This window comes from Camelus dromedarius, chromosome 13 (genome assembly GCF_036321535.1).
Source record: "Camelus dromedarius isolate mCamDro1 chromosome 13, mCamDro1.pat, whole genome shotgun sequence".
Classification (NCBI taxonomy): domain Eukaryota; kingdom Metazoa; phylum Chordata; class Mammalia; order Artiodactyla; family Camelidae; genus Camelus; species Camelus dromedarius.
Genome location: NC_087448.1, coordinates 53291324 through 53314393, shown reverse-complemented (window position 1 = coordinate 53314393; position 23070 = coordinate 53291324). Strand labels below are relative to the sequence as shown.

Below are 23070 nucleotides of genomic sequence, written 5' to 3'. Positions count from 1 at the left end.
AGATAAAATTTTTGATTTTATAATGAAAACCCTTTAATACTGTTTAATTCAGTTAAACCCTATATCCAAATATTTGGCCATGAGCACACTTTATTTATATTTTATGTCTCCCTGAAGATCAATCTGTAATTCATTACAGTTTTTCTACATTTTTTCTGTATCATATACCCCTATATTTATAACTTTGCAGATTAGGATTCTGAAATAATTCTTTGTAAATTTAGAGGAGAATTCCACATATTAATAAAACCTGCTGTCATATCTTACAAGTAATGATGCACTGATGTCAGTTCACAAATAAATTCCCCAAAATTCCTAAAGCAAAAAAAAAGAGAGAGAGAGAGAGAGAAGGAAAAGGTAGGCGGAGCTTGCCTGTTGTGAATAATGAGTTGCTTCACTGACCATCTCAATATAATCCCATTTGATAAGCCAGTGCTGCTAGTATGGCCAAGAAAAATAGAGTTCTTATGAGGTTATTACCTGTTTTCTCTTTCCAAAGAATATAGGAAACCATTGACTAGACTATCTGGCTTGTACAATGTATTTTATATATAAATGTATATTTCATTTATGTACGTATCAGTATGTATATAGAGACATACAGTTGTATCAGTCAAATGACATTACAACTTCCTCCCTCCGAACACACTTCTCGATTTCCTTCACGAAGAGCCATCCATAAGTGATCTAACCATGCAACCAATGAAATAATCAGACGTTTGTCAATTTCAACACATATTTATGACCTCCTACTTTATGCCAGGCATTATTCTATGGCAGGAATACAGTGGCAAATAAGAGATAGTCTCAGATATGCAGATCAATGAACATGATACAAATACTATGAAAAAAATAAAACGACATAACAAGATATATAGTGACAGAGGCAGAGGGTGGAGGGGGGTTATTTTAGATCCATTGCTCAGGGAGGGCCTCACAGGGGAGATGACATCTGGGCTGATGCTTTAGGAGGAGTTGGGCATCTGAAGAGAACTTTCCAGACAATGGGAAGGACCAATGGAAGAGCCCTGAGGTGAGAACAGGCTGCAGCATGGTGAGCAAGGGGAGGAGTGGGATTCCAGGAGGACCAGGAAGGAAGCAGGGGCCAACATGGCAGATTCCGGAGGCCTTTCAAAGCGAAGTGGAAATCACTGGAGTGTTTTAAGCAAGGTCACTAAGACATGATCTGTGTTAAAAAAGATCACCTCTGAAGAATGGATTGTTGGAAAGCCAGAGGAGGGAGGCTGTTGTAGAAGATGGTGGATTAGACAAGAGTGATCACAGGAGTGATGGAGAGAAAGGATTCAGGACATTTTTTTGGAAGACATCACTAAGAGGATTTACTGATTGATTAGCAGGCTTGGGAGGATGAAAGAGAGCAGAACCAAGAATGACTCTGAGCTTCTATGTCTGAGCAACAGCATGAATTATACCAGAGGTTCGCAAACTTTCTCAGTTCACGGCACCCTCAGTATCTCAGTGAATTCTTCACAGTGCCTCCTAAGCCAGGAGAAATCTACAATGGTTTTCACTTATTAGTTATATGCAAATAATTTAATAAATACTTGTGTTGCATCCCTGTCATAGATTTATGTCCCAATGTAAAACACAAAAATTGAAAGAAAAAATAATATTCTTACTTCATTCTTAACAATGACTTGCTAATGGAATGTGTATGTCTGTTGGGCATTGCACAACTTGGAATCAGATAGCATACAGCCACCCTTATTTCCTGTTCCACGCTGATGTTTTTTTTTACTTGCTTATCTCAACAACTGCCAAAAATCCAGCTTTGCAAAATATGCCATCATTGAAAGGAATGCAGTGTAATCTAAATTACAAGTTTATACAATACCCAACAGATGTTGAGTATAGCTGTTTTTCTCAAACATTTTAAATCCACTGCAATATCCCTGTGAGTTCCTCGCAGTGCCCAGTGAACCTCAGCACTCAGATTGGTCAGACCATTCAGTGATGGGCTGGGGGCAGGGAACAGCAGGGGAGGTACTATAAGTGAGGGCTGCTTGGGTTGGATTCTCATGTTGGACGTTGAAGGAGAGCTAATGACCAAGGAAGGTTAAGGAAGAAACATGTACTACAAAACCAAATTCCATTTCATCTGAGCATAGGAAAAAAATATCCATTATCCAGTACTGGAAGTGAGGTGCTCTCTGGCTAACTTTCTGGGTAACTAACAGCTAACCAGAAAACTTTATTTTTTCAGCTGTTATTGTTGAAGAATCCCTTGGCGGACTCAGCTCACTCCCTGCGCTGTAAGTACTGAATGTGAGCACAGCTGGGCGTGGCTGCTGCTGCACCTGCCAGGTCTCAAAGGCCACACAGTCATGATCGCAAATCATCCTCATTGTCCCCCCTGTGAGCCACACTGTGATCCCAGAAACAGCAATGTCAAAATACATCTCCATAAAATGGATTTTGTTTTAAATGTATTTTAAATTCACTGGAAGTGGGAGGAATGTTATCTCAGTGGTGGAGTGCATGCTCAGCATGCATGAGGTCCTGGGTTCAATCTCCAGAACTTCCATCAAATAAATAAATCAGTAAATCTAATTATCTCCCCTCCCCAAAAAACAAAGAAAAAACCCCAGAACAACAAAAAGATAAGGGGAGAGGGCATAGCTCACTGGTAAGCGCATGCTTGGTGTGCATGAAGTCTTGGGTTCAATCCCCATTGCCTCTGTTAAGGAAAAGAAAGAGAGAAAGGAAGGAAAGAAGGAAGAAAAGAAAGAAAGAAAATAAATGCACCCTATTTCCCATCAAGGGCATAACATTAGATAAATGCTAGATGTGACCACCCGAAGAAACATAGACATAGGATTCAAATCCCTTATGCTCAAAATCTGTAATCCAGAAAGTTCTAAAACCTGAAAGTCTTCATGATTAAGTTTGTGGCAAACTGATTTGGACACAAAATCTGACCTGCTAGAACAGCGGGAAGCAAAATCCAGCCTCAACTGATACGGGGCTATTTAAAGTTTCTCTTTATTCCACTTATTGTGAAAATGCACGTGTTTTGCTGTGGAAGTACTAGTAACATTCACTACAGGGTACTGCCCCCAGGCCACTCTAGGGTTGTTATATATCTGTGATGTATAAGGCCAGTCTAAATCAGAAAAAAAAATCTGAATTCCACAGCACACTGGCCCCAAGTGTTTTGAATAAGGGATAATTAGTCTTTAGAAACAGATGGCAGGAAGGAACCTAGATCTCTTACAGGTCAATCCATTAACACCACAATTGAGAAAAGAAGCCTGGACACATGTGTGGGAGGAGCAGGGAGCATGTCCAAGATCACATATTCCGTTTGGAGCTTAGCCAAGACAGTGCTATTTCTCCTGCCACCTGCTGCCCACGGCCCCAAAAGGCAGCCCATACATGTGCTCGTTTGTGTTGAGAACACAGGTGCTTCAGCCAAACAGGGCACACCCAAAGTACACGCTCCTACTGAGATGCTAAGTTGAGCTAACTGAACATGAATATGTCATTGATTATAACAGTTAACCATACTCCTGCTTTGTTTCAGACAATATTGAAGGTTTGAGGGAGGTTAGTTCAAAGTCATTCCAAGTGACTCTTGAAAATCAGTCCAGTAAACTTTTAACTAAAAATGCCTCTTCATCTGAATGAATTTCTTTTTAGCAAGTAGAAACTCTAAATACTATTTGTTTGTTCTTTGAAATAATTTCTTTGTTCTCGAAATATTTGGAGGAATCACTAAGAACTCGAGTGGTAAACACTGGAAAGATAACATCTCTTGCTCATTCCCACATTTAATTGTTTCGTAACTCAAAGACTGCTTCCCAGGCGGGCAGAGGAGAGCCCGGGAGAAGGCCTGGGGGAGGAAGAGGCTTGCTGACCAAGCAGCCAGATCAGAGCCTTAGCTTCCACCCCACCTCTGCCAGGGCCATCACACAGGGCCTCACGAGTTGTACAGCGCTCCATCCTTAGGGCACAGCTGGTTCCCAACTGTAAGTCCCTTTCCCTGCATTTGGTTTCCAAAGCTCGAATCCTTTCAGCACGTCTGACCGGCCATGGCCACAGGAAGAGAGTCAAAGAACAACTCGGAATCAGCAGACTTCTCCGATCGTGGAAACAGAGGAGACATCCTGCTGACTCCTTTACCTAAAAACCACAGCCAGAACACGGAGCCCGTCTCAGGTCACTCAGCCCGGAAGCAGAGGCTATTACCAGTCTTCCTCTTTTCAGTCTAGTCTAATCAGCCATTTACAGAGGGAGTGTTCTGTTCTGTTCTGTTTGTCTGTTTGAGTTACTTATCTCCCTCTTTATTTCAACTAAGAATGTTTCAGGGAACCTGGCCTTAACCCTTCAAGAATGACAAATGGAATTCAAAGAAAACCTCACTATAGGGAACTCAGTCGGCCTCTTACTGACAGCACAATGTGGAAGGGGTTATGCAGATAGAAATCTACCAGATTGTGGCAGTATGCTGACCTCTGGCATTAAAGCCTTATGCCTCTTCACTAAGTAATCCCAAGCACATCATCAGTAAATACACTTGGCAAAGCACTTAGCACTTTATTGATGCCTTCCTTTGCTTGTCCATGTATTCATTCAGTGGGTACTACTGAGAGCCTACCACCTGCCCAACCCCGTGCTAGGTGCAGGCGTGCAGTGGTCAACTGTGCTAACACGGTACCGGCCACCACCAAACAGCCTCCGCTGAAGGCCCCATCTCTCTCCAGGAGCTGGAAACATCAGGCCGAGGCACCAGGAGGCAAAGTGTGAGAAAGAGCAGACCTCTTAGGGTATCTTTCGTCTTCCCGCTTTTGATAGAGATGTGGCTCTACTTTCTGATAGAGACAGAACACTATGGTTTTCCTACCAAAAAAACCCCCAAAAAGACATGTGCGCTGATAACCCTGCCTGGGGATCAAGCAGGTCCAGGCAGTGGTGTGGACAGAAGCAGAAACAGGGAGCGCGGTTCCATTCAAAGAGGGCAGCCTCCAGTCAACATCACTGTCCCCATGTGGGGAAGCCAGCCCGGGGTCCCCGAGACGCCTATGTCCAAGAGGTGCCAGAACTCTTAACTTTTTGTGAACTCTGCCCATTCTAAACATTCACTCTAATTTTTTAAAAACTATTTGAGTTGAAAAGAGTATGTCTGGCAGCCTGCTTTGATTGTGGCAGCCACTTTGTGAAGCTAGTCTAGGGATTGCTGAGCTAATCAGCTGATTAAATCAGCTATTATAAAGTTGATGTTTCCTGTTGTGACCACAGAAATTAACCTGCAATCTGGCAGAAACCAGGGTCAAAATGAGTCAAGATCTAAATCACAAGTCAAAACCAAGACGTTTGCCTCGGACACTGGGGACCAGGTTGCCATTACCATTTATTTCTGCCTGACAGCTTTTCCTTTACATTTCTTGGCAAATTAAAGGGAAAGTGTTGAGAATGTGGTTTCTTCTTTGATCTGTAGAATGAGAATGCAGCTGACTGGAGCCTTTTGAAGGCCTGATGGGAAAACAGAGAGAAAAGACTCTTAACCCTGAGTGACAGCATGCCATTGATAAATGCATTCTGGGCTATCCAGGGGATCCACTGATTTTGATCTTTTATCTTAAGCAGATAAAAAATATGAAAGCTGGTCCCAAGTGCAAGCACACCTTTGATGGAGCACCTAGTGCCTGCATGTGCTCCTTTACTGCTTCCAGGACACGGCCAGACAGACCCCTTCTCCTAGGGCTCTTGACATCCCCGGTCCCTTCTGTCTCCCTCTAGCTTACAGGTATCAGGAGCAAGCGGGGATTAGGACTGAACAGCTATAGTAGGTGGTGTGTTTAGGTTTTAAATAAAAATAAGGCTGGAAGGGCTCCTTTAAAACAGAAGAGGCGCCTGTAGACACAGAAGCCCCAAAGCTTTCCCAAAGCTTTGCACCATTTGCCGCAAAGGCAGCAACCTCCACCCTCATCTCATGTATGATCTAAACTTCACCTCCTCCATGAAAAGACACAGGTCCATCACAGAGCTGTAAAGTGATGGAGAAAGAGCAAGTCAATGACAGGCCGAGCTCCCAGGCTCTACTTCCTAACTGCCTGGTGAGTGGCCACAGGAATCCTCTTGTGCCGGAGTCACTAATCATATCACCACCCAACACAAGATGCTTATTCATGGGTGTTTAAGCTCTTCAGCCACTCTGCACGCCCACCCGGCTCTGCCTTTACTTTACTGCCTTGTCATCCCTCTGCCAGGTCAGTTTTCCCTGCCCGAGCAGGTCTGTGTTATTCCCCACTCACCCAGCCCTCTAAACTGTCAAGCTATCCATGAGGACTTTCCCCTTCTCTTTACCGGATCTTACAATCAGTTCTTTTCCACATTTACATTTCGTGAAGCTGCCTGTCACAGGCTGGGTTCTCTAGAGATAGACTCCAAGGTGCACGCTGTTGAGAGGCAATCTGTTGAGATGTAAAATGTTTCTTAGGGACCAACCCCTGAGACAGGAAGGACAAGGAAGCAGGACCCGCAGGAGAGGCCACAGTGGAGCAGGCTTGGCAAGACCGGCCTTGGAGGAGAGCTGGTGGGTGAATATGACCTCTCAGAGGTGCCCCGCCTGGACTCAGCTGGACTTTTATACCCCCACCTTCCTTTGCCACCAGATGCGGGCGCCCCGAGAAGGGCGTGGCTTCTGGAAGTTAGCTCCCTGCAGCTGAGGCAGATCCTGAAGGGGCTGGGGGCTGGCGGCTGACCATGCTCCCACAGCTGGGCAGCAAGTCCTTCCTGGAAAAGAGGTCTGGGCAGCGCACCCACGTGCACCACACTGCCCTAGGCTAACCCTACAGGAATCCAATAATCTAAGGGCTCTAGCAACCCTGTGGGTGGACAAATATGGTCCATTACTGATACTGACCCAGGCTCCTGGACCCTTTAATCAATAAAAATTGGTATGAGGCCAGATGAGGAATTCAGGCAAGGCTTTGTTGGGACGCGGGCTGCAGCACAAAGGAACAAAAACAAGTAACAGGTGCCCTTGCTCACTCCCTGAGCGGGGGTGAGCTGGCCCCTTAAATGGGGTGAGGGGAGGGGCGGACCCAGGGGTCAGGCTGGGGGGGGGGTCTGCCCACCCCCTTGGTGGTGCTGTGTGTGGGGATCCTACCCAGTACCCAGTTTTTGCTCCCAGCACCTCGGGAGTGGCAGTTGGGTTTTGGCTTTTTTGTATCTTACTTGTTCATAATTTGCCCCCATGACATGTGTGCAATTATTTTTAGTCCCTACAGTTTCTTTGTACTCTGTTGCTGGAGGAGACAAGGAGACATTTGTCCCAGTGCAAGCACTGCAGTAAAGGGTCCCAGGTCCCAGCTGTCTCATGTGAATGTCTTCACACATCACACCCCTCATCTAAGGCACCATGTCCCACGTATGCTAGACAGTGATCCTCATGCTTTCATCTGGCTGATTCCCCAGAACAGAGCTTCCCAATCAGAGATCTGGAAAAAGGCAGACCAAAATATTTATCTCTCAAGTCCTCAGAGCAAACAGGAGGATTCTGGGCCAGTTGCCTCCACAATGAGCAGCTTATCCCATTGAGCAGAATAACTATTATCCTTTTTAAAACTTTGGGATGCCCTGCTCCAGAGCATCTACTCTTGGTCCTTCATTCAGTTGCTGATCATTTACTCTGGGGACATCTATTATGCATCAGGCACTGAGCTAACCACTGCAGACAGAGTGTGGAACAGGTCACACAAATTCGGTCCCTGTCATGGAGACACTTAAGGTCTAGTGGAAAAGAAAGATTGAACAAGTGAACACAGAAACAGAACCATAATTAGAAATAGCGGTAAGTGCTAGAGGAGAGGATAAAGGGGTGGGAGAGTAGAGGAGGAGGGTAAGAGAGGAAGACACAGAGACCAGCAGGTACCAGATCTTGAAGGACCCTGGGAGCCACAGAATGGTGTTTGCGTTTTAGTCTCAGTGCCAGAGAAAGCCATCGGGGGATTTGTAAGCAATGGATATCATGATGTGATTTGTCTTTTGACAAGAACACTCCTTGTAGAGAATGACTATAGGGCAGCAGCAGGGGTGACAAGAAGGCCAGTTAAGAGCGTGTGGCGGTCAGTAATCCAGACTAGAGGTGACGCAGTTCACTGCAGGCAGTCACAGTGGAGTGGGGAAGAGAGGAAAGACTCGAAATAAATAACAAGAATCAGTTCTTGCCCTCAAGAAGTTCATGCACTGTTGGAAAGACGGACATGTAAACAAACCATTTAATATGGCAAAATCGTTACTTAATGAAAATATAGAAGGGACAGATGGAGCATCGGGTGGAGAGTGGAAGACTTCGTTGGGGGATGTAGGTGCTGACAGTTGTGTTGAAACAAAAATAAGTAAGCGTTTGCCAAGTGAACTAACAGTGAGCGATGCTTCTAGCAGCTGTGGCAGCCGTGATAATGTGCCTCGCAGGAGCCCGACTACAGGGGCCCCCACTGACCAAGACCCGGAACGTTGTGTTCTTCCCCGCCTGCCTGGGCCTCTTCCACTGTGCTGCTCGCTTTGTGTATGGAGTTTTATTTGAATGTCTGCTTTTCTCCCCAGTCTCAAGCTCCTGGAAGACAGTCTCTGTCATGGTTATTGTAGCAATAACTATTTCTTGGTGACTAAATGAAAGTCTTCTCTAATGATTATACCACTAAATACCAATCATGCCTTCATTTTCCAGCCAGCCTTCCTCATTTACTTCTTACTGTGCAGTCATTTCATATGATATTTTTCTTTCTCTCTCTGGCTTACTTCACTTAGAATGACGATCTCCAGGTCCATCCATGCAAATGGCATTATTTTATTCTTTTTTATGGCTGAGTAGTATTCCATTGTATACATATACCACAACTTCTTTATCCAGTCACCTGTTGATGGACATTAAGGTTGCTTCCATGTCTTGGCTATTGTATATAGTGCTGCATTTCAAAGGCACTGTCTTCAGGTGTGGTCTCTCCAACCAGCTCCTCGGGGGTAAAACCTCAGGCTCCTTTTTTTGTGCCTTTTCATGGACCACCAGGTACTGATCTGCACACTCAAAGGGCCATCCAAAGAGCACTGGATGAAATGAGGGGACAATATGCAGTAGGCAATTCCTGACTAATGGGGTTTTACTCCTTTCTTGGTTCCCAGGATAACAAAGTGAGCTGCCTGCTGCAGAAGGCTTTCAGCTGCTTAATGCCTCCCCAGCATGTCTGCTGAAAATCACAGCCCATCGGAAACATCACCTCCTCACTCTCCCACAGTTTTCCACCATCCCACCCAGACTTTAGCTTCAGAGGAAGAGGATACTGAGGGAAATGAGAAGAGTTCATCTGAAGAATCTTTATTTCCTAAAGACAAAAAGTCTCTGGAGGAAGACCAGCACCTGGAGGAGGAGGAGGAGGAAAAGTATCTGAAAGGAAAGGAGTATCTGCATGAACAGGAGCATCTGAAGGAGGAAAAGTATCTACAGAAGGAAAAGCATCTGGAAGGGAGAGAGGATATGTATGAAAACTTTCTGGTAGACGGTGAGTATCTGGGAAGGATGTCCCCTAGATGCTAGCTAGAGCACCACAATGCCTAGGAAAAAAGAACAGATTTGAGATACAGCCAAAGCTCAAATGATCAGTCCTACCCACCACGCTGACTGCCTCGTTAACCACCGCTGACCAAGTTCCATGCCCTACCTCACAGCTGTGCCCCAGAGCACTGTGCCAGCAGAGCAGACAGGGAGCCCTGAAGAAGGAGACGTGCTTGTTCATAAAAAACCAAAACAAGGCAAACAAAAAACACCCCCTCCTTTGTATCTTTTCCTATCCTTATTGCACAAGTAATACGAGTGCATGGTGGACGTTTGAGAAACTGTATAGATGGAAAAAGAAGAAAGCAAAAATCACTCTCATCCAGAGATGATGTTTTCGCACTTTGGTAGTAATATCCCCAGACTCTACCTAGTGCTTGTAACTTGCCTTTTAAGATACATCATTTGTATAATACATAAATATAAAATTATTTCTATATTATAATTATAAATACTACACACTTACATGAGTATCATTCATGCTGTAAAATCTTCTACAAATCATTTGAGTGGCTGCATCACACTGTATTTTCAAACCATAATATTTTTAATTGATTTCCTATGATTGATCATTTATTGCTTGATATTTGTGTTACTTTTTTAAACAGCTCTTTGATAAACATCCTTACAGCTAAATTTTTTAATGACCTCTAATTATTTCCTCAAATACATTCCCGTGATCTGTTGCTATGTCAACAGAGACTAGAATGCTTCCCGGAGTGCCCGCTCATCCCACGCTGCTGATGGGTACTTAACTTTGGAGTGATTTCTCTCATCCTAGGGCTGACATTTTTTCAATACTGTTTCTGCAATTGGCAACTTTTCTTTAAGTTGGGTTTTATTATTTGACAGTGGCCTCCCTGCCTGTGCTGTTGCTCCAAGTGGCATTAGCCATATGCATTTATTCACAGGCCCACACAGTGTCTTCCCTTAATGTTATGACTGCATGGCTATATCCAACCAGAAACAGAAAGTTAATCCAGGTCATCTGCATCATTGTAATGGTGACCTAGAAATAGAACTATTTTTCTGGACCCTGTTCTGTTACCAACTGCAAGCATCTCAGGCAGCTTGAATTTTTAAATCCCAAAGTGATTGCACACAACCTACATCCTAAAAGGTGGGGGGTGGGGGTAGGGGTAGTTCAACAGCCACAGGCATTTTACCTTTACGTCCTGTCCATCAATTCAGTTTTATCATCCTAGATTCCTTCTACCCTCACGAAATTTCAGTTAGTACATGGGGAAGGTAATTCCTCCACTGCTGGGAGATTCTCTTTTCTGTGTGCCTCTACCATGAAGCTCCCTCTCAGAATTGTTAATGTCCCTGCTGTTCGAGTACCAAGTGTAATTTTAATACTGGAAAATAGCATTCAAGCCATTTCTTTTGCACAGTATGAATCAAGCATTCTTAACATGTCCCTGCTATGCGTCAGATCTTCGTAAATATATTACCCACTAGAGTAGGACAAATACAATGCTGTCAAGTGAATGGAAATGTGTATAAAGCAAAAGCTTTGAAAATAAATGCCCTGCTAGCCAAAATTGGAGAAGCACTGAAAAAACTGGAAGGGAATACTAAAATACCTTTAAAGGCACATGGAAGCACGTCTCGGTCTACAAAAACCCAAGGTACCAAGCCAGACTGTACAAAACAGGTTAAGAAGGGGTTTACAAGAGGATCTTAAATTTTCAAAAGAGTGTACATAAAGATTTCTTTATGTAGAATTTCCTCCCAATCCCTTTAAGATATAATTTTGTTTATCTCTTGTTTTGAACCTCAGAGCCTAACAAAAGTGCATTCCTGACTCATAACAGATGCTCAGTAAATGCAAATTGAATCAAGTTCAGTTTCATTCATTTCACAAAGCCAGGCATGTATATACACACACATGCATGCACACACCCGCATGTATTTTTAAAAACAGCTTTATGAATGAATTGGTACCTATAAAATGAGCCCTAGAAATGACAAATGGGCTTCCCTCTCTTATGCTGAAGGATTAATTGTTACAGGCTAGTGGTGAGGCACTGTAGTGAGAAGGATTCTGAGCCCCACTTTGGGCTCAGCAGGAAAGAGTGCCATGATCCACTAGTGATGTCTGCCACAGGATCAGGAGAGGAGGAAGGAGCATGCATGCCATTTAGTTGTCTATTTTGTGGCAGATATGAATCTGCCACAAAGAGCATTTTTTTTCTTCCTCTCTCAAGAGCTCAACTGCGCAGGTTTGAATGCCACTCTCTCCCACTTATTAGTTACATGAGCTTGGGCAAGTCACTTTACCTCTCTGTGTCTTAGTTTTCTTGGCTGTAAATTAGGGATGACAGTAGACCTACCTTACTGTATGTTTGTGAGGACTGAAGGGGTTAAACTATGCAAAGTATTATGCGGTATGCCAGGCATACAGCATTTTAAGCCTATGTAAGTGTCAGCTACTATTACTATTATTATTGTCATTATATTTTATTATTCCCTTACCATTGACTTGTGAAGGGTGGATTACATTCCCCTGGCCACATTTCCATCCTTTGTGAAAAGGACGTAACAAAAAGACAAGAGAAGATGCAATGAACTAGGGTGTGGGAGGAATCTATGCTCCCACCCAGCTACTCTGCAGGCAGGTCAGTTTCAGAGCCTCTCACTGTCCTGGACAAACCAGAGTAGCGTCAGACTGACACCCTCCATCCCCTCTCTTCTTAAAAGGGATGATTTTCTCCATGGTTTGTGAGGAAATCCAGTAATATTAGAGGAGCAACTTGAATATAAACACAGCTTTGATTGCTACTGAATAATCACTAATTACATATGACGGGTCTTCCCGGACTTGAACCCAGGAGGTCCCAAATCATTTTTGTGAAACATGGGTATAAACCCTCTGGTGTCAGAGTCAGAAGATCCAGCACGGGGTTGGGGGGGGGGGTTGACCTCAGGCATGTCACTTACTTTCTCCAAGTTTCACTTCCCCATGTGAAAAAATACCTGGTGGTTGTGACAATGAAATGAAAGAACATTCTGAAGACACTTTGAAAGCTCTCCCAGACCATGCAATGGTAAGGTGTGAAAATGCTCTTCTGATCTTACAAGGTCCAGGAAGGCTCTAGAAGGAAGATGTCCTAGCTATATTTCTGTCCTGCTGTCACAGAAGCAGAAACCACCCCATAAGGTCTTTTTTGTTTTCTTAGAATCCAAGACCTTCCTAAAGATGAATTCTGCTCTGTGGCAAATAATGCCAGAGAGATGTCACAGTATATTACTTCTGATTCATAATATTTTTACTAAATGGTACTTTGAGCCACATAATTGGCTGGATTTGATTTTCTTTACCCTTGCTAGCTCCTCTTTGGTGGCTCCAAATGCTGTTTGGCCTAAATGCTATAATTTGGATGCCATTTCCAGTTGAGAAGTAGTGTCCCGAGGATCATTTCCAAACAGGGAACCTGGCAGTTCTGTGTCTTTAAAAAGATAGTTTTGAGACATGCTGATAAGGCAGAGATGGGTGAGCCAGACAACTCATCAAGCAGGAAAGCTCACAGACTGTGGGAGAGCTTCCCATCAGGGTGCCTTGAGTTGGCCACTATCGGGGGAAGATGTTGAGCCCCAAGACCGATCGCCCCCAGCCTCCACTCTGCTCCTGTACAGACAGCATCATTTTCTGTGCACGTCTTGTCCTGAAGGTCAGGAGCACAGGCCAGTGGCACAGGGTGTGTATGGTGGATGTTTCACAATCTTTGTCTCCTTTAATCCTCCAGCCACTCTTTACCCCTCACTTCACAAATGAAGATCCTGGAGTTTGAGAGCCAGTATGTGACTTGTCCAAGGTCATGGAAAATAATTAGAGGAGCCAGGACAGGCTTCCAAGCCTTGTCGTCTTTCTATTCTAATCACTTCTTTCTTTGTCCTTTCCTTCCTCTTTTATCTTTTGTTTCTGGTATTTGCTAAATTATACTCATATTTCAATTGTAGAAGAGTGACATAAAAAGAAACAACATCTACTTTTGTTCATTTTTAATGGGAAATTTGAAAAGCAGAAAATAGAAAAATATCTCCCAACCTGTTAATACCCAGATACAAAGCTGATTCACATTTTAGCAATTTTTATTGTGTCCCTCCTGCCTTTATTTTTTGCATGTCTGGTGGTGGGTGGTCCTTGTTTTGCTGGATCATTTTAAACATGCTGTATATACAAGTTTGGGTTTTACTTTTGTAACTTAGTATTATGACTTCAATATTTGCCTGTGTTGCTTAATTTTTGTAGGCATCATTTTAACAGCCAACTAATAGTCCTCAATAATAGTATGTCTCATGGGTTAACTATGGATAAGTGTAAGTGTTGAACATTTAAGTTTCAAACTAAAATTTTCTTTTTTTTTTCAAATTCAAATTTTCTGATTCTCATTTCTTTACTGCTTTTACTATGCCATTCTCTAGTACTAGAAGTGATAGTATATTTTATTTCAATTATACATGAAATTCTTGATGTCATATCATTCAAGGTCAACAGTCAGGTGATTAAATGACACAAGTAGTCTTTAAAATTAAAAATAATTTTAAAAATATTTATATTCTCTGAACCTCAGCCACCTCTCCTATACAGATAGATATCTTTCATCCTGTGACAGGCAGGCCTCTGTGATAACACAAAATAGTAACACAGCAAATTTGAGTGCCCAAAATCCGTGATTTCATGAAAATTATCTTCTCAAGTTTTTTCTGATTTTATAAAATTTCAGCCTCATAATTTCTAAAGGATACCATTAAGAGAGACAACACTAAAGAAAAGCAAAAATAGAAAAATTCTGTAAATCAGGGCCACCCCAATCCCAGCATCACATATTTAACAACAGATTTTCTAATAGAAAGAATGATTCTTTCCCTTTTTACCCCAACATTGTCTTTCTGTTCTTTCTTCCAACAGAATTCAAGGCTCATTCATTGCAAACCCCGCCTGATCTTAAAGCAAGGTAATAGTTTTTGATTTTTTTTTGATAAATCAGGTGAAAATCCATGCTTAGGGATGATGTTTCAGGAGGCTTTGCAACATCAAAGATGGAGAGTGGGAGTGAGGGTGGGGTAGGGGCTGTGGGGAGCAGGTCCCCTGAGAAAGGAGGGGTTCGGGTAGGGGGTCTCCTGGAAGTCACACCCAAGGACCTCCCAATACTGCTCCCTCTGCCACTCAGCCACTCACAGGGTGAAGGACAAGTCCCAGGATCAGAGCCCTGGGCGCCCAGAGAGGAAAAGGCAGGGGCCAGCTGACTCTGGAGAGAAGGCTGACCTGGGGAAAGATGGCAAAGTGCCCCCCCTGGGCAGCACCTGTGGTGAAGAGATGAATGAATGCCCACAATGAAGCTGCCATCTTCCGTCCATCAGGCAGACTTCTGAGCTCTAAACGATCATTCAGGGAGTGTTCACGAAACTCCTGCCACACGGCTTAGCACATGCTAGATGGTCAATGACACAGCTGCAGACAGAAGCCTCTATGCGCTCAGCTCTGTAGAGACCCATGGGCTCGGCGACAGGCACCTGCCAGGATCACCCCCACTAAGGCAATCTGTAAGAGGAACTAGTTTTCCTGAGGTCCCCCTCACCTCCGCACCGACACTCACAGAGAAGTAAGCCAAGTGGCACTGAAGGGGCCCAACGGTGAAATGACCCCCAGGAAGGTCATGATGGAGAGCAGGGACCTGGGGGCCAGGCTGCCTGGGTCTGAATCTCAGCTGCTCCACCTGGCCAACTGTGTGCCACAGGGCAGCCATTAAACCTTCTGCCTCGGTTTCCTCATCTGTTACGTGGGGAAAGTAAGTTTCCGCCTCCCAGGCTGTGGTGAGAATTAAATGAGTACCAACTCGAGGGGGCACGTGTGGAGCAGCATCCAGTGCACAGGACACACCCCATAAGGGCTGTGGGTCACTGTTATCCTCCGTTCTGCACCCCACGAGCCACCATGTGTAAAACTTAGCACATGGAGAATGAAAATCATGATTCCTAGTCACCTTTATTCCAAACACATGCACCTGGCCAATTTTTTATTCGTATTTCAGCTGAGGGAGTTTCCTGTTCCCCAGGCTCTGCAGGGAGCATGGCGATCACAGAGTCCCTGGAGCCTTACCCACTCTGTCCCTAGGCAGTTTGGCTTGACTCCCGAGAGTCCAGGTCTGGGCCTCGGGATGTTCAGAGAAGCCCTGGATTGTCCTCACACAAGGTTGCTGAGAGCCCGAACCCTCCACAAACCCCTTTGGGCAAGAAGTGTTACACTCGTATTTGTTTGCTGGTGGGGTGGGGGGAGCAGATTCTGGGCAAGGGTTTTGTGGGTCCCTTGGAAACAGGAAGGCCCCCTCTCCCACTTGTGCACACGGGCCATGAAGGTCCCAGGCACACGCCAGGCCCCTTCCCTACTCTAAAGCAGCTGCAGAAGCAGGCCCGGGACCAAGGGCCAGGGGCTCCCTGCTGCATCACTCCCGCCACTGCCGACAGGGCAGGGGACCGCTGTTTGGCCCTGATGAGCCAGAAGCCTGGTCCCGCTTCCCGGGTGCTGAGGTCACAGCCACATCCCAGTCTGGGGCAGGCGTGACAGGGAGGGTGCTGGACAAGTGGATGTCCGTGAAGACAGAAGTGACTAGACCAGCCCACCAGGACCTTAAGTATAATCCCTGTGTTGGTCAGCAGCTTTGACTTTCCAAGTCCTTTCATGGGGACTGGAGTGCGACAGCTACAATTTCAGCTCTGATCACCTGCCACCAAAGTCCATGCTCTTTCTACAAACCATCGTCACTGCCGGCTTATCTGCTGGGAATTTTCTCTTACACTTGTTTGAGAATTAGGCCAGTTTACGTGAGATGACTTCAGGGTCAAAGCCCCCACCCCTCTCGTTTCTCTAAATTACAGTTTCCCGCCCCAGTTAGAAGTCAGAGATCCCTGAGGAAGGACTCGGTAGGTTGGTGTGTTGGCTCTTCCCTTTGCTCCCAGACAGCTGGCCCTGCACCTGACCCCCAACGCCCTGTCATCAGACCCCCAGGAACCTTTCTCGAAGATGGTGGTGTTTGCAGTGAGCAGGCAAGAGGGGACAGAACCCAGAGCTCAATTTTAAGCTGCTGCTTATTTCTTCTGCGCAGCCTGAGGCAGCTGTGAGGCAGGAAGTGCACCTGGAATGAGCAGGGTCATGAGCCTGCAAGGACAGAGAGTGGTCTGGAAGGTTAGGCTGACCATTATAGAGGCCTGGCCCACTGGCCTCTGAAGGGCCCCAGATCCTTTCACTCCAAGTGAAGAAGTGGCTGGCAATCAGAATGGCACACAGACCTACTTTCCATGGTCCACCAGCTGGTCCCCTCTAACCTAGTGACAGCACCACCTGGGATGGGTGGAAGTCCTCAGGAGCTGGGGAGCAGCTGCCACCACCCCCACCTCCTTGTGGCCATAGCCCTGGGGTCCTAACCTGGCCCCTGTCTGGAGGTGGACTGACCCCTGCGCTCCCCTCTGCTGCTGGCATGCCTAGGGTGCCCACCTTCTTTGCGGTCCCCGCTCCCATCTCTGAACCCACCAGCAGCAGGCCTCCTCGTGGTGATTCGATACCATCTACATCCTCCATGAAGTACGATTGGGAGTTTCTGGACTGGCAGGACCAGAGCACCCAGACGGAATGGATCTATGAGAGCAAGCTCGGTAAGGGGCACAGCACCCTACGTCCGCCGCACGGGTGGGCTCCCGGGGGCTGGGGAGACGCGGGCTCGCAGGCGCTCCATGTATGTGGAACGCAGGGGCTGGAGTCTTGTCCATCACCTGATGATGTATACTGCTTCCCAGGCCATTTAAAGTCGTTTCTGGGTAAGAATTTAAGCTCCTCTCTGACCCTCTGACCCCCTTCCTCCGTCCCAGAGCCCTCTCAGAGAAAGAGCGTCAGCAAAGTGCTAAAACAAATACCTTCCTCAACCTCCCCCTGTCCTTTCCTTAGTCTTTCTGTTCTTGTTCTACGTGAACACAGGCCCCTTTTCTCTCAGGGACACAGGCCATTTCTTCCCAGATTACGGACTGGTCCCCTGGGGAGAGGCCATATCCAAATAATCAGGTGGACGGCGGTGAAGGGGACTCAGGCCCACCCCAGACCCTGTCTCAGTCAAAGCCAGCCCTGGTTCAGAATGAGCCCAGACCATCCATAGCGGGGAATTTTGTGGCCACAACTAGAAGTGACTCAGGAGACAGTTCGGCAAGATTGCACTGAGGCTCTTAATCCTCTACCCAATTAAGCCCAAAGGCCCCCCGCTCTAGGATCCCGGGAATGGAACACTGAACAGCCTTTCTCGCCATGATTAATAATTTAAATCCAGCCTTAGTGAGATTGATCCATCACAGATTCACACATTCGTTTCACATCTGTAGTCATGGCAGCGGTAAATCAGATTTCCCCCCGGCACTTCACGCCCCTGTCCCCATCCCAGCCTGTTAAATTTTGTAGCTCAAATGTGGCTAAATGAAATCAGAAGCCAGAAACCCTGTGAGGGAGGATGCAGCGGCAGAGGCAGCCCTGCACCTGCCAGGAGTTCCGGGGTGCAGGCTGCCTGGCATGGGATGAGAAGTATTTTACAGGCTAAATTGGTTCATGTGGGGTTTTTGTCAGCATGTGTTCTCCAAAAGAGTCCGGAAAACTGGAAGCATTTCAGAGTCAGTGAGCATGACAGCTGGAAAAAATCTGAGCATTTATCTAAACATTCATAAACAGGATTCTGAAAGTCATTTACCGGGTAATCGTCTGTGAAGTGCTAAGGTTAAGCTTGAAAGGATGTGGGAGAGAAGGGAGTTGGAAGGAGGCTGGGGTGTGGGAAGGAGGGCCCCAGAGCCTGTTCATACCCCTGGGGGCCCCCCCTCCAGTGAGAGGCCCCCAGAAATCATTGTTTCATTTGCCCCGTTCATTCATGATCCTTTTGGTCTCTGAGTTTAATTTATAAAGCCAGGCAAGTCTGTATCTAATTTATAGGGCTCTCTATATTTGGTCTGTAAGGGCATGTTTTGTCACTAAGTCTCTTTCCAGCACTGAGTTCCTTAAAAGCCAACATATGTTCAGTGTTTAGCAGAAGTCTAGTCACCCATAGTAACACCTACTGATAAAATCCTGTGATGTTGGTGGCCTGGACCATAGGTCTGGACAGTGTTGGAGCCTCTAAGCCAGGGCCAATGAGACACCCCAGGCTCCCACAGTGACATGAGGGGATGGTGGTTACAGCAGAGACTGAAACACAAGGAAAAGTAAGCAATTTCCTAAAATTCATGAAGGTTTTTCTTTTCCCTTCTGCCTCTGGTTTACAATCAATCTTTTGGAGAGTGTTGGCAGTAACTGGGCAAAATCTGCTGGCAGAACATACATGATCGTTTCTGGCCAATGGAATGGAGCAAAGAGACTCGTGAAGAGACTTCTCTGAAAGAGTAAAGAGTTGTAAGAGGAAGTGATGGGAGGGAAGGTGCAGGGGGAATCCACGAAATGTGGGGCTCCAGGAAGGCAGAAGGGCTCAAAACACAAGAAGAGGAGGCAGAGGACAGTGACCCTGGGAAAACGATCTGGGCGTGATGGGATGGGCCCTGGCCACAAAGGAAAGCAGTTGGGACAGAACACTCGGGGTTCCCAAGAATGACGGGTGCAAAAAAGCGTCTGCTTTCAGCCCATGGCAGAAGCCACGTATCCACTTGTTGGAGAAACAAAATCAATCAAGGTAAAAGCAATTCAAGTGCTGGCTGTGTGGGGCTGAGGGCCCCCAGGCGTGAGCAGAGGTGAGAGCAGGTGTTGGCGGTGTGGCTCCTCGGGGTCCAGGACCCTGCGTCCTCATCACCCAGTGCCTGTAAAGATGCAGATTCCCAGGCTGTCTTTATCAGGGTCCCTGCCTGCATCCTTAACAAGATCCCCAGGGGATCATTAGGCACAGGAATGTTGAAACATCAGAGTAGCTCTAGGGTAGAACAGATTTCATGGGTACCAGGTTCCTATTTCTAATGCACTTTTTTATTATGGGACTGTTCAACCCCAGTGCGCCAGAAACAGCATTTTACATGGATTCTACAAACAGCACTTTGAACTGAATATGGAGGAAAAACACCCAGATAAATCCCTGAAACCTATTACTACAGAGAGTGGCAGGTCTGACACCGAAGGAATGTTAAAGGCCCTGAGAATGCTCGGGGCTCATGGCAGGCAGCATTCTGCAGGGGGACCAGAAAGACTATTTATGGCCTCAGGTGTGGACCCATCCAGGCACAGAGCAGGGTCATAAACAAAGTATCCGGGAAATTCTAACACAGCGTGTTACAACCATGCTTGTAGAGATCCTCAAGACTTGGTGCCTGGCGCACAGTAAGCACCTATAAATGTCTGTTATTTACTTGTGAAACTGCTGTCAAATCCTCCTCAGACTCAAGATCAGATACAGTGGTGAGAGGGTATATCTTACTCCCAAGAGACAGCCTTGATCGGAAGGGAGCTGGTGTAGAAATGTGTACACATGGAGACACAGCGTGTAGAAATGTGGGTGAGGATAAACAGAGGGAGGGCAAGTGCTAGCTGTGGAGTAGTTTACTTCAGGCCAGCTGGCCACATGGAGAAGGTTGGAAAGCTCCCCAAAGTACAAACTAGTTCTCAATTAAAAAAAAAAAAAAACCCACTGTAGCCTCCTGTGGTGTAACTCAGTGGATCCATGCCCAGCCAGCTCCCGGTATGCACCCCTCTGGGAACCCCTGACAACAGAACACCATCTCCTACAGGGACAGACATGCCCCATCATGTGTCTACACAGCCTTGAAGCCCTTGACGCTATGCTTCCTATAGCTACTCCCTCTACAGAAGGAGGAATATCTCCAAGGTCACCCCTCATCCCCAGCCATCCTGCTATCCTGGGGACCCAACTGACCAGAGAAGAAGGCCACAGAGGGGCCACATTTCCCCAGCATTGTTGATTGCAGTCCCAGAGTAAGTTAGCAAAGTTAAGGAGGAGGAGGCGGGCAGAGGGAGCAGCCAGCATATGTCAGCAGTGCCCGCCAGCCCACACGTTCCCCCTCTACTGATCAGCCTTCGGTGCCAGGAAAGAACCTCAGACCCTAAATGTCCAATAAGAACACACTGTAAAGTGTAAGGTTAAAACTGTTAATAGCCACCCTCTTCTGTCTTTTAACAGCACCTTTAAAATCAAAAACACAGAAAGGAGGCTCAACAATGATGCTAACCACCTTGAAGCCTGACTCGCCAGGTAACACTTTAATTTCATAATTGATGATGCTTTTAAATGACTGGCAGAAGCTACAAATCCCCCTACGAGAAGATAAGCAGCACAGAACTAGCCCACCCTGGGCCAAAGAGAGCCCTCTTTTGACTATCTTAGATGAGCGTGGCCTCAGTTAAGGCCAGAGGCCAAGGCATTATTTCTATAACCCTGTCAAGGCTCAAGGTTCAGGTAGGAAACTGGGCCAAAGAGTAAAATGCTTTTAATTTTGAATCAAAATTGAATTTTCAAAGGAGAGGAAATAATATTTACCACTGGAATTAGGAAGGAAGATAATGGATTATCCACACTCAGTTTATTCCATGATGTTTACTGTACACCTACTAATATTTATTGTATACCTACTGTATACTGGGCAGGATATAACCATGGACAAACCCATCACACCCTCTCAGAACTTAAACCCTGAAATATGAACAAAACAGGGGAATCGGGCATGTGCTGACCATAGGCTACAGGCGTCTAACTGCTGAAAATCAGAGGAGCCTCTTCCTCTAAAATACGCGATCTCCACCCAGGTCTCCCCAGACGTTTAGGAGGTGATTTCTGAACGGATTCCCTCAGGGATCCAGGTCTGGACTCACTCACCACACAACATTCTATTAATCATTCTTCCAATTCGTTTTCTGTATATATTCCCACTGAAGAACAGCAAAAGGCAGGAAATGGTGAGAGTCCCACATAGTCTATTCAAAGGTATCTCCTCCCTGCAGAGTGTCCTGGTGCCCTGGGTGGGCGGGTGCCTTGCTGGTCCAGCTGGTGCCAAGTCCTAGAGAGGACCTAGAGACATGCCGGGCACACAGTCCCTGAATCTGGATGTGCTTCCCTGTCCTTAACTGAAGACGAGAGACAGGATAAGAAACAGAGGATCTCTGCAGCGGGACAAAATGACCTGGGAACAAACCAGAAGTCCATCTTTCTACTCAAGCTCTGTACAGGGATGCCCACTTTTAAAGAGGATCCTGTCGGTCGGTTGCTGGGTTCTCTGAAGTCTGGGCAGCAGGGCTTGACTGGGATGCATGGGCCCCTCCAAACTCGGTCGATGGCACCTTAGTAGGGAATAAATTGGAGTCCCCTGAAAGCCTGCTTAAATTTGTATTTAGGAAGGGTTAGTTGAACTCTGTTAGGGGGAAGGACAGGGGAGAGTCCTTTTGGTGGCAGAATCTCAACCTGCACAAATCACTCCACAAAAGTTCGGCGATTAGCCAGACCCATCCTATGAGAAACAATGCAGGGACGAAGATCCGCTGTCTTAGCATGGGGAGCAGGAGCGGGGAGGATCAGGGTTACCCACACAGGTGGCTTAGCAAACAAACTCTTTCAAACTCTGGACTATAGAATCTTCTTCAGCTTATTCGATTTCCGGGGGTGGAATGGTTTGGAGTGGTGCTGCTCAGACTCAATGTACAGAGCATCACCCAGGAATCTTGTGAAAGTGCAAATTCTGACTCAGTTGGTCTGAGATTCCGCATTTCTCACAAGCTCCGGGCAGCAGCTTCTGGACCACACTTTGAGTGGCTCTGGGACAGATTATAGGCTGGTGCCCATAGCAACTGCCAGAGCAGCCCACCCTGGACCCACCTGTGGCGGATAATGAGGAATCCACACCATGAGGGTGGAGGAGGTGACAGACGGCTGAGTTTCATCAGTGTGCTCTCTTCTCAGAGCTGGCGCCAGGCTAGCGCCTATGGCCTCTCCCCCTTCCCTCCTTGATAACGCGGGTCCTGCCCTGAGGGGCAAACACACAAGGCTCAGACATCTAGCCCGAACTCAGGAACTGCTTCCGCCAAGAAAAATATTAGAGGAGAGGCATTGGTTAGATGGGGAAGAATTAAGATTTTTCCTTAATCAGTCCAGGAGAGAGACCCTCCACTTCAGGGGGTGCTGGGCGCCCGGCACTCACCTACATCAGCACCGGTCCTCTGAGCCATCTGAAGATGAGTCTTATGTCCCCGTCACACAGATGAGGGGACGGGGGCAAGGCGCAGGTCCTGGACAACAGGGCCAGCACTCAGGAACCTGGCCTGACACCTCCCCTGCCTCCCACAGACCGAGTTCAGGGGAGGATAACGATCTCACTAGAACAAAGGTAGAGGTTGACAGAAATCCCCAAAGGAAAAGTTAATTAGGAATAACGCTTTTGCTCCTCATTCTGCCCCAGTTATGGCTGTTACTGCCTATTTACTGCCCTTGTCCTGACATGCAGACAGTGCCCATTGATGTTAATAAGGTTAATTATCA

At 46.3% G+C, this 23070-nt stretch overlaps 1 protein-coding gene across 1 annotated transcript in view; it reads left to right on the top strand.

Annotated features, from left to right (window-relative positions):
• The first annotated feature begins 9205 nt into the window (after window positions 1-9205).
• The window catches only part of ERICH6B (glutamate rich 6B), a 39322-nt gene continuing 25457 nt past the window's right edge, over window positions 9206-23070 (top strand). The window contains exons 1-7 of the mRNA XM_064492881.1: window positions 9206-9524; window positions 15901-16111; window positions 16541-16627; window positions 17067-17233; window positions 17569-17774; window positions 19585-19792; window positions 20725-20796. Coding sequence (XP_064348951.1) covers window positions 9206-9524; window positions 15901-16111; window positions 16541-16627; window positions 17067-17233; window positions 17569-17774; window positions 19585-19792; window positions 20725-20796 — 1270 coding nt within the window. The remainder of the gene's footprint in view (window positions 9525-15900; window positions 16112-16540; window positions 16628-17066; window positions 17234-17568; window positions 17775-19584; window positions 19793-20724; window positions 20797-23070) is intronic.